The sequence below is a fragment of the Eutrigla gurnardus genome, assembly GCF_963514095.1.
Source record: "Eutrigla gurnardus genome assembly, chromosome: 14".
NCBI lineage: Eukaryota > Metazoa > Chordata > Actinopteri > Perciformes > Triglidae > Eutrigla > Eutrigla gurnardus.
This window is the reverse complement of record NC_139937.1, coordinates 6,966,536-6,977,508: the sequence shown is the minus strand read 5'-3', so window position 1 is coordinate 6,977,508 and position 10,973 is coordinate 6,966,536. Positions and strand designations below refer to the sequence as shown.

The 10,973-nt window shown below is 42.1% G+C and overlaps 2 protein-coding genes across 4 annotated transcripts; both read right to left on the bottom strand.

Annotated features, from left to right (window-relative positions):
- Positions 1-8: 8 nt before the first annotated feature.
- On the bottom strand, positions 9-4,724 carry LOC311024462 (uncharacterized protein). Of its 3 annotated transcripts, XM_084026876.1 has the most exons (5): positions 4,630-4,714; positions 4,359-4,499; positions 3,687-4,248; positions 2,488-3,449; positions 9-1,605 (listed from the first exon to the last, which is right to left on the bottom strand). In XM_084026876.1, exons 3-5 carry the CDS (start codon positions 4,237-4,239, stop codon positions 739-741), a joined length of 2,382 nt encoding a protein of 793 aa, XP_083883002.1. In that variant the 5' UTR covers positions 4,240-4,248; positions 4,359-4,499; positions 4,630-4,714; the 3' UTR covers positions 9-738. The 3 variants fall into 3 exon arrangements, with proteins under 3 accessions (XP_083883002.1, XP_083883003.1, XP_083883001.1); XM_084026877.1 differs by having other exon boundaries at positions 4,354-4,724; XM_084026875.1 differs by having other exon boundaries at positions 4,359-4,724.
- Positions 4,725-5,576: 852 nt separating this feature from the next.
- znf576.2 (zinc finger protein 576, tandem duplicate 2) lies at positions 5,577-10,682 on the bottom strand. The gene is made up of 5 exons (XM_084027803.1): positions 10,525-10,682; positions 9,640-9,828; positions 9,428-9,543; positions 7,803-7,946; positions 5,577-7,403 (listed from the first exon to the last, which is right to left on the bottom strand). The coding sequence occupies exons 2-5, from the start codon at positions 9,782-9,784 to the stop codon at positions 6,552-6,554; spliced, it is 1,257 nt and encodes a 418-aa protein (XP_083883929.1). The 5' UTR covers positions 9,785-9,828; positions 10,525-10,682; the 3' UTR covers positions 5,577-6,551.
- Between the last annotated feature and the right edge of the window lie 291 nt (positions 10,683-10,973).

Genomic DNA, 10,973 nt, shown 5'->3' with positions numbered 1-10,973 from the left:
CAACAACTCTTTATTTGCCTTAAAAAACAGAGATTCAGCAAATGTATATCACAAGGTGACGGGATGTCTTATTAATCGATCAGTCCCTTTATCTCAACCCATTAAATATTCAACATAGTAATAAAAGGTCAAGTGTCTTTACAGAAATACGCATAGGATTTCAAGTTTTCTGCCAGATACTAAGAACTCCAGTGTTTTCATTTGACTTAAAACACATTAACAAAAACCTAAGGATACAACTTCCCCAAACGAGCAAATGACGGTAGATATCAGGAAAACGTTTTAATGCAGCGAGAACTCCTGCCTGATATCGCATCGGCTTTACGACAGTTACAGTAATCCAAAACCAAAACAAACCAAAATGACAACCAAAAGAAATGCTAAGATAAGCAATAGCTTGGAATGTTTCTTATTCTAAACCAAAAGTCACAGATGACCGCTATAAATAAATTAGATCTCTTAAGATTATTCATAATAGTGGAAAAAGTAGAAAGTTCTGCCAAGTTATAGGAGGGTATGATCGTAGATATACAGATCAGACAGAAACATATACAGTATTGGAGAGCCTATCATTCTAGCTGTAGAATAACAGGTACAGCAGTAGGTGTGTCCTTTTCAGGATTGAGACACAACCCTCAGTAGGGAATGTGACCACTGACGGAATTTTATTCTTTCCTTTATTGTTATTATTATTATTATTATTATTTTGCATCATGTAACCGTTTGAAAAGGTTACGTTTATTTCTCTTCAGTAGGGTGTGAAATGTCAACCTCCATCTTAATTTCTTTCTCCGTCAGCCGGCAAGAAGTGGATGACAACGGCTCACAAACGGGACCAGGAGACGGAGGCTCGCTCTTTATGTCTATTATCAGTCCAGAGGATGTTGCATCAACATTAAAACTGGAGAGATCCAGGGGATCCACTTTAAATCTCTTCCCTTCAGGGAATGTGGCCGTCTCTCCAGGATTTATTTTAACAACCGTTTTACTATAACCGTTTTTACATTCTCCTTGTTCACTGCTATTAACCTTTCCTGAGACCTCACATTCTCCCAGCTCACGTTTAATAGGAGGAGTGTTGCTCAGAGGTGACTTGGATGAATCACACTTATGAGACAAATCCAAAGGCGCTTCCCACTCTCGATGCCGTTTGACCCCAGATACCAAATTCAGGGGGCCATTCGCCGGCGCTCCGAGCGCGGCGTTCACTCCTAAGTGTTCATTTGACAAAGGCAGGGGAGTGTTTTGAAGCTGGCCCTGCATGTCTGGAACTGGCAGCGTCGGAGAGATCGCAGGAGTGTGCGTTAGGCCGTCAGTTTGACTTGCACAGACAGGAAGAAACACGACGAGTTTAACACCTGGAGGAGGCTGCGAGTTCAGGGTGAGCTTCCATAATCCATCTGATGGACCAGAGCCAGGAGACACTCCCCCAGTCGCAGGTCCTGGACTGGAAGGAGAACCCTTCACTGGTGCAGCAGAGGAGTTCACAACAGCAGCAGCAGGTACGGCAGCTGCGTTGGTTAGATTCGATGAGTCTGGTTTTACATCAACCTTTTTGGTCTCAGATGAGGAGCTCTTTGAGGTCTGGCGTTTCTTGGGAGCACTCTAAAACGAGAAACACAACAAATCCCAGTCACTGAAAGAGTTACACAAAACACAAGTGTCACATGCCAGTATAATCAAATTGGAAAGGCCTGAAACTTGCTTGAGGTTTTAAACCTTTGATATCACTACACTACACTACATCAAGACTTATCAGTGATGTAAAATATTTGCATATTCCCTCTGTGGATGTTTCCACGATGTAGGAGGAGGAAATGTAATTTCCAGCTATTTTAACAGGGTAATTGAACTCCTGAGATAAAACCGTAGGTCTACACATGAATCGTTACGCTTCATAATACATGTCTGGAGGGGATTCTGAAGATTGGGCTGTCAAACAGCATTCTATCAACATCCAGAAAATAAAATCAGGCAAACAAATGGTAAGCAAACACTGATACCAGTGAGACTTTTGTAAATTCCTGCCTGAAAATGCAAACTCTAATTTGGGCTGTTGAAGTTCCTGTTCTCACTTTGCATATCAGACGACAACAATGTAACTATGATAACAAACAAAGCGGATAGCATTCACAGTTAAAGATGACCTATCTCTGCAATTTCATGTTTAGATATTATTTGGAATAATTCCTATCAGATCTTTATCATGCTGAAGGTAGCATCGTATAGTTTAAAGAGTAACTTAACAACCCTTCAATAATCTTGTTTCTGCTGACTAGTCAACGTCCTGTTGTTGGTGTACAGGTTTACTTCAGGACACTGTTGTGTGTAAAACACTCTTCTGACTGCACCCTTCAGTGACGCTGGGTGAGGCCCGAGGTGAAACACATTTGAAGCATTATACGATTTGTGTTGGATGGACAAAAAAAAATATTGTTCAAGTATTGCTATTAATCTTTGCATCCCCATAATGTCCCACACACTCACCGCAGGCTGGGGCGTTTGTCCACAGGTCTTAAGGTGGCTATCATAGTTCTGCTGGTGGGGAAAGCCTAGTCCACAGCTCTGACAGAGGCAGGGCGAGTTGCCGGCATGACCGCCCATGTGGGACATTAACAGCAAGGCCGACCTGAAACCCTTTCCACATTCAGCACATTTCAGCACCCTCTGATGGGCCCCCGCGTGTTTCTTCAGCTCTTCGGTAGTTTCAAATCTCTGTCCACACTCCAAACATCTGATCTCGTCCCCTTTAGGCTCCTGATTTCCCCAGCAGCCCGTGTCCTTTTTGTGCTGCTGGAAGTCCTGCTGACTGAGGAACTCTCTCAGACATGCCACACAATGAATGCGTTCGGGTTCACACTTGTGTTTGCGGTACAGCTTCGCCAGGCGGAAGTGGCAGCGGCATCGTATACAGGTGTAAGGCAACAAACCGAGATGGGAGAAGCTGTGTTTCAGGAGTGCATTCTTCTTGGGAAAGGTCTTTGTGCAGTCTGTGCATTTAAAACTGCGATGGCACGTCACCCTCCGGTGGCGGGCGAGAGATTTTGGAGTGGCAAAATTGCGGCCGCATATCTCACACGTGACATCCAGCCTCCATTTGTGTAACTGCACATGAGATTCGCACTCCTTCAGGGACGTGAAAACGTGTTTGCAAAGGTCGCACTCGTAAAACTGATTCTCAAAGTGAGTTGTGGACAGGTGGACTTTCAAATCGTCCTGGGACGCAAAGCCGACTCGACACACGCGGCACTGGAGAGGATCCACTTTGGTCTGGGCGTGCGTGCGTAGGTGGACGCGGTAGTTGTAAATCTGGCAGAAACGCTTCCCACATTCGGCACAGCAGTACGGGCGTGCTCCAGTGTGCAGGTTCATATGGTCCTGGAGCTTGAATTTGGAGGCCAGCTGGAGATCACAGACACTGCAGCAGTAATCGCCGGAATTACTCGACTCTGTAGAACAGAAGGGAATTAAAGGTGTACCAACGGATCAATGTAATATTGGAGATGTACACTCAGCAGTGGTAAAGCTGTAAGGCTTTGGTTCCCAGACAATACTTATATACTAATAAAAGATTGATTAGTTGTTGGTTTTGGTACATTTTTTTGACAATACAAAATAGTTATAATTGAAATCAGCTTAAAGATTCTGTTTCAGTATAGACTAATACACTAGTCAATGAGTCATACCATTGTTTACTTCATCCTCATCCTCCTCCTCCTCTTCGTCGATCTCTTCTTCCTCATAGTATTCTGACACCTCACTGTCATCGGAGTCATCCGCCGCATCCTGCATCTCTGTTGAAGCCACCTGTGAAGCGTCCCGGCCATCAACGCCTTCAGTCCCATCGCCGCCCTGTTCAGTCTTGAGCTGTGGATGGGCCACCGTGGGCTCTGACTCCTCGGGAGTCGCTGCGCCTTTGATGGCTTGTCCATCCTGTAGATCCTGTGTGGGATTTCGAGGCGTACAGCTCTCCGACAGAGGGGACGGGGAAACCGCTGTGGTTTGTTTAACGTTGGGGGTCTGTTTTGCTGCACCTGCTTCTTTGCCAGCCACCGAGTGCTGTCCTCTGACCAGCAGTCTTTGTACTTGTGTGGTCGAAAGGGAGGTGGGAGTGTGACTGGGTGGGAACGAGTCATCGGGTGACGTGGAGCGACAGGGTGTCTCTCTGACCGAGGTCTGTAGGATGTCCGGATACCCCAACTCCGTCAGCTGGATATCAATGGTGTATTCAATGGACATGACTGGATGCTGATGTAGCAAACAGAGAGTGAGTATTAGCATACAGATGCTTAATGTTTCAAACAAAATATATGTTTGTTATCAAATTAAAACAGGGAATGTCACACACGTCACCTTACCTGTCGAGCCACTACATCTATGGTTGATCCCCCGGACCTCCGTTTGCTTCTCTCTTTTGTTTTCCGTCGATCTTGCCAAACAACTTTTTCATGAAATTGAATTTATGACTTTACTGCACCGTCGGGCACCTCGCTCACCTGCTAACGTTAGGAGGAAACTGATGATGGCACAGCGTGGCTTCGGAACATTTACAAAACAAGCCTCACCTTCGCTGTTTGGTACAACAGCAAACGAGAAACGAAAAACAAACTAACAAGGATATTCGCTTACCCGATGTTTTAATAAGAGCGACAACAATTAGCCGATTAGCTGGCTACAAACTCACATACGGTAACCCACAATGCACACAGCCCGATCAGATCAAAAAGAGGAGCGGACAATCAGGAAAAACAAATGAAGCACCCCAAGGAGAGGAATCTCGACCGCGCACTCGTGCACACCTAGTGTCTTGGAGCGGTATTGCATGACAGCCAATCAGCAGCACAGGTGGAAGAAACGTGTTACCAAGATGACAGTTTACCTCTAATTAAGCGTATTTACACAAGTACTGTATTTAAGTGCATGTTAATAACTTGGGTAGTTCATTTGTATGCTTTTGTATATAATTCAGTGGAAAATATGGACACAAACAGCCAAATCTATAAGCTCCACCGTGACCAGCTGCAACACAAAATTAACAGATATAATATACACTGTGACCTTGCCTTCAGCTGCATAATGCATACTTTCCCTTTTAATTTGACTTAAGTATATTTTAAAATGCTTAATGTATGTAAAATAACTACATTTATTATGGGTTATATTTGATTTTTACTACCGATTACAATTATTTCTGTAGCTTGTCAACGTGGAGCCGATTTTAACTGCTTTAAACCATCTATTTCTGCTCTAATCAATACCAATGCAGCATATTCTCTAAACTTATACTTGGATTAAAATATTAATCAGTAAGTAACTACAGCTATAAAAATGTATGTGGTTTAGAAAACTACATGACATTTTCTTCAGAACGTATTTTTGGCCATTTAGTAGATGCAAAATCAGAGACATAAATGACAGCATGTCTTCAATTATTTTGAAACGTTTGATATTCAAACATTGAGCTGCCCTTAGGTAAATGCACGCATCAACCAAATCAGGGCTTCTGGCTGAGCAAACAGCTAGTATCGGAATCCTGTGTTCCTGCATTAGATGTCAAAACAAACACAAAAAGCGAGTTATTTCTTCAGCAGCCTCCCTCGGGATAGCATGTTTTATTCCATTTTGCAGTGTCAAGACACATTGCAGTGGGAGAGAACCAATTCATCAGTGAAAAACACATGATATACACAGTTTCCTATGGGACTCTAAGGCATTCAAGAGTCATGAGTTCCATTTAAGAAATGTCTAACACATGAAATATTATTCTAATTAGTGAAAAATTAAAAAGGAGTATGTTTTGACTTTAGACATATCAGGATTATAGTGGATCATTTTTGTCTACATGCCAAAATCTCCACATTGAATTTGGAGCTCTAAGCCAAAGTAATTTTCTAGCAATGTCATTCTTTAAAAATGTTTCCACAATGAGACTTAATTTAGAAAGGAACATAATCAAAATATTAAGAGTAAAAAAATTCACAATATGAACCAGAAGCTGTACATATAACATATTTTGACAAACTGTCTAAACATTCAAACATAGTATCTCTACTAGGCATCTAATTTGCTTCAAATATGCATTTACCCAATTTGTTTAAAACAAAAAAACAAAAACAAAAACAAAAGGAACAAACATTAAAAAACCCACAGTGAGTTGAACTCAAGACTCCAAGTAATAAATTCACACCACACGCATTTCAAGCTTAAAAAACTGAAACAAATCATTTAAAACGGTTAATCAAATCAGTTTTTTTTTTTTTTTTTTTTTTTTACAAATAAACTGTTTTGTGGCAACGGGTGTAAATAGATGGATTTATCAACATTTGGTTAGTCAATTGAGACAATGTGTCTTTTCCAAATTTCAACAGCTCAAAAACAACTTAAAATCCAAAATTTTTCTAAAACTTAATTCTCAAAACCATTCAAAACTCCGAACCATCATCAGGAGTTTCAGATCTCCAACGTTAAAAAAAAAAAGAGGAAAAAAAAGGACAATTCCTGACTAAAATCTTCAAAAACCATACACTTTCTTCAAGGTCCCCATGTCTCAATTATCTCTTTGCATTTGGGTTTTCAGGCTTTTCCTCCGGGTGGCTTGTTTTCTGGTGAGCTTTCAAGGTGCGCTCACGGCCAAAGCTCTTCCCACAGGTTGGACAGGCAAGGCGGCCCACGGCGTGAGCCCGTGACATGTGGGCATCCAGCTGCTCAGGACGAGCAAAACTCTCTTCACATTCTTCGCAGGGATGGGCTTTTCGCGGGGCGTGTTTCTCCTTCTTGTGAGCACGGAGCTGAATCAAGCCAGGGAATGCAAGGTCACATTCAGGACAAGGGTGCTGACGGGCCGGAGGAGCAGCATCCACTTTAGGTTTCTTCTCCTTTGCTGGAGCTTGACTGTCATCCTCAGGACTCTTCGTATCTTCCGTTTCTAATTTTGCTGCTGCTTTAGAGGGGCGGCCACGCTTTCCTACACTTGCTTTGCCCTTTTCCTCTGGTGGGGGTGCTGCAGACTCTGATGTGCTGCTGGCCATCCCCTCCTCCTCTTCAGGTGCTTCTGCCTCATCCTTCTTTTTCCGCTTCCCCTTTTTCTCAGCACCTGCCGGGTCTTCAGGTTTGGAAGGCCGCCCACGTTTCTTGACGGATGAAGCGCTGCCATTGCATTGCTGACCTTCGGGGTACATCTCCTGGTGTGTTATCAGCTCTGGTTCCGTTTCAAAGCCCTGACCACACTTCTTACAGCGGTGGGTTTTTGTCTGGTCCTCCGGCTGTTCTGCTGTCTCTACGTCTGGGCGGGGATGCTGGGTCAGGCGATGAGTACGCAACAGTCCAGCGCTCCGGAAGGTTTCATTGCAATCTTTGCATACCAACTGTTTCTCTGGACACACCTGTCTTCTGTGTGCTGTTAGCTGCAAAGTTGAAAATATAAATATTTAGTGAGAACTAGAATGAGCTTAATATTTGTTTTGGCCTTCATGTTGGTATTTAGTTTAAATACTGCCAAGTAGGTCTGGGATTTTTTTCAGTGCGCTAATAAAAGCTGATACTGTGTCAGTTGATTGGAGGGAATCCTGAAAGTTTATTGTCTTGCTGTTGGCATTTCAAGGTTTGCTGCAAAAGAGCTGTTATTTTCTTTCCTCAATCGAATAATAATTTTCAATTTCAAATGCAATATACACTTTCTGTTATAGAAAAAAAAGTTGTAAATTGATTCAGAATCTTAGAAGATAAGAATCTCAATTTTTACATGAATCAGTTTTCTTCTTCTTTCAATACAGTAGCATAATGAGGAGAAATATTATACTCACTTCAGAGAACGTTTTAAAGCTCTCCTTGCAATGCACACATTTGAAGGGCTTGTCATCCTTGCTGTGTGTTGGCTGGTGCTGCGTCAGTTCTTCAGATGACAGAAATGAACGGTCACACACATAGCATGTGAACAATGTGTTTCCCTGTGAAGAAAAAAAGAGAGGCCAAGGTTATAAATAAAACAAGTGACTGTAATTTAAGACCATTATTTTTTCTTGCATTACAATGCCAATGATCACAATATTGGATACAATCTACTTTTAATCTAGTGTGGGAAAAAGTGTGGTGCTTAAAGCATAATTACAGAAAATTGTAAAAGAGAGAAAAGGAACAGGCACTGCAACATACAGATGTACAGGGTTGATGTAGAATATAAGGTAATCGTGTGTACACAGTTCACTTGTAGATGGGTTGATTGCTATGTATATATTCCACAATTGTTTATTTATTTTGCTTATGAGCTAAGATATTTTTATTGACATTCAGACAAATTCAAGGTTATTGTTTAATAAAACAAATAAAAGTATGTACCGAGAGGTCCAACTAGCCATAGTCAGTGCTAGGCTCTGTGCTTTAGCCAGTTCCATGTGGATGCCTTTCCGCGTTGTTTTATAGAAGTCGGGAATTACGCTAGTGCTGAAAAGTGTAGCACGGATAGAGCATTTTGATGAGGTGACAGAGGCCCACATCTCTAACTATGGAAAAGGGCTGCAAATCTTTAGCAATGAACGCCCCCACTAAGTTAGCAATTTAATAATTTACTCTGTACGGAGGTGTTTCCGCATCTGCAGCGTGTGAACAAATCCTGCGTTCAAGCTTGAATGCAGCATTAGTTCATTTGTGCACTAGTGCGCCTCTAAAGCTCCGACAGAGCCAATTCAGAGAGAAATAAAGCATGGAAACATGGAATTTTATTGCAAAACCGAGAATACCTCAATTCACAAGTGCGTATTGAACCGTGCATGGCGTACCATACGGTTCAATATTATATTGAGAACCGTTGCATCCCTAATAGATCCCCCCCCACTCAATTGATTTCTGATTTCAGTAAAAGACACAAGGGCAACTGTGGGTGCTCTATACAAGCTGTGGGCTTGCTGCGTACTTTAGTTGGCATCTGCAAAACCACTGAAGACCAGCCGATTGTTTTGGTTGTATTGTCTGTATTGTGTTATTGTCTAAGTGGTGACAACATTTTACCCAAGGCTTAAGGACTATGACTGTTGGTAGCTGTTGTGAATTTTTAAAATATCTTGAATTGTAATTTTATGGGTGACTGTTGTTTGCCAAGTGAGCTAATATATGCAAACAGCAGCTGCCACTTATTGTCAGAGCAAAAGTTAACATCCTGTATGAGCTAAATGCATGTAAATAGAGTGCAGAATTGGGATATGCTGTAACAGATGATTAAGTTTATTCAGCGCAAAATGGATGATTTTAGTACTTTGTGAATATAGAGAAAATACATTATTTAAATGTCTAATCGTTGGTTTATTTATTGTCGTCTATGAAATAAAAGGGTAATCATAAGATGTGTATATTGAATATTGATTTTTAATATCTTCTGAAATATTGAATAATATGGGATGAATTCCAGCGATTGAATTGATATTTTGAAGCTAACCTGCTGAAGCTGTTGCTTATACTCTTCCCGGTGGCTCTTCTTCATATGCCTTTCCTTGGCTTTGGCACTGCAGAAGGTGATGAAGCACTGGAAACACTGCAGATTTTCATGCTGGTCTGGAAGGACATAAGGGAATTAGAGAGACCATGCAATGTTAATTTCCAATGGCTTTCAGCAAACTGAGTTAAAGTTCTGACCATAATACCACTTACAGGGTTGCACTGTGGTTGCAGGAGGTCCATTCGAAGTGATGGGTTTGTGTGGCTCAGCTGGCTTTTCAGGGGGGGCTTCGGGAGGTGGATCTGGCAATCCCCGTCCCATCACTATCTCTTCTATGTTCAAAATCTCCGAGTCCATCCTGATATACTGCGTGGTCTCAATAGGCACTCACAGCCACTTTCCTGAGTGCATTTGAACAACAACAACAAAGAAACATACATTAAATTAAGTTATACATCACCTGGAAATAACAGCGGGAACGCAACACTGATAACTAATCCCACTGAATGCGTTATGTTCAACAGATGACAACGGAAACAACCCCCTAGCTATTTATTTACGCTGAGGTAACTGTAAAACAACGGTTTAGAAAAAACACAACACATATGACCAGATTTATATTATCCATTGGTCCAATTTCATCACAAACTCTCAAGTTTCACCTCGTCTTGCTAACGTTACGTTACTGCCTGTAAGGCCGCTAGCTAAGCTAACTAGCGCCATAAGAACCTACGAGCATCCGGCCACCAGTGAACGGACTAAAATGCCGTAATGAGTACATCTACTAAACTGTAGCCGTTTGCATAAAATGTTACTGCTTAAGTTGAAAACAGTGTGACCATGGCTGACGCGAATCCGTAAAGTATCAGGCAACCGAGCGGGCTAGCGCTAGCTAGCTAACTAGCTACTTGTTAGCGCTAACAACACTGGCTGCCATTCAAAGAGGGTCGGAGACTTTTAGTGTCTTTTCACATATCAAGTTTTAACTCCATCTGGCGCGTAAATACATCTGCAATGTATCGATATTATGCAAGTTAATACATATCACAGAATCTATTTAAATAACAAATAAGAAATTGAGCAAACGTTTACGTTACCTTGGACCGCTTTTTGACGGTAGTTTAACTGAAAGAGTTGACCCGAGAGAAGTACAACGGATAGATCGGACACTTCCTGGTGTGTGCTTGTGACAGATAGCCGTTGGTACAACTAAGATGGCCGCCGTGGAGTCTTTCTGTACTACACTGTTCAAAAACATTAGAGGGGAGACTAAATAATCACAGTAGAACACCAAGTCACTTCACATTCAAGGACAAAAATCTGTGCATTTAGGAAGCACAAGTAATTGTGACTTTTTTGGTGCAAATGGAGAGGCAATTGTTGGTAGTTTTGCATGTGGTGGCCACAGAGACAGTTGCGCTCTCCTTTTCTTACCTGACTGATCTAGGTTTGTGTGCTGCTTGTGTCCATTTAAGATCGCTCGAGAAGATTAACTGCGTCTCGCCTGGAAAGTAGACGAGACCAGGGGGCGGCAGCAGCAGGGGGG

Excerpts from the sequence above, each read along its gene's own strand:
- LOC311024462 (XM_084026877.1), bottom strand. The coding sequence starts at position 4,239 with ATGTCCATTGAATACACCATTGATATCCAGCTGACGGAGTTGGGGTAT. Across the intron at positions 3,450-3,686 it reads TGAGGATGAAGTAAACAATG|AGTCGAGTAATTCCGGCGAT; the intron begins GTATGACTCATT and ends TCTGTTCTACAG. Across the intron at positions 1,606-2,487 it reads GACAAACGCCCCAGCCTGCG|AGTGCTCCCAAGAAACGCCA; the intron begins GTGAGTGTGTGG and ends TTCTCGTTTTAG.
- znf576.2 (XM_084027803.1), bottom strand. The coding sequence starts at position 9,784 with ATGGACTCGGAGATTTTGAACATAGAAGAGATAGTGATGGGACGGGGA. Across the intron at positions 9,544-9,639 it reads TGCAACCACAGTGCAACCCT|ACCAGCATGAAAATCTGCAG; the intron begins GTAAGTGGTATT and ends ATGTCCTTCCAG. Across the intron at positions 7,947-9,427 it reads ATAAGCAACAGCTTCAGCAG|GGAAACACATTGTTCACATG; the intron begins GTTAGCTTCAAA and ends TTTTCTTCACAG.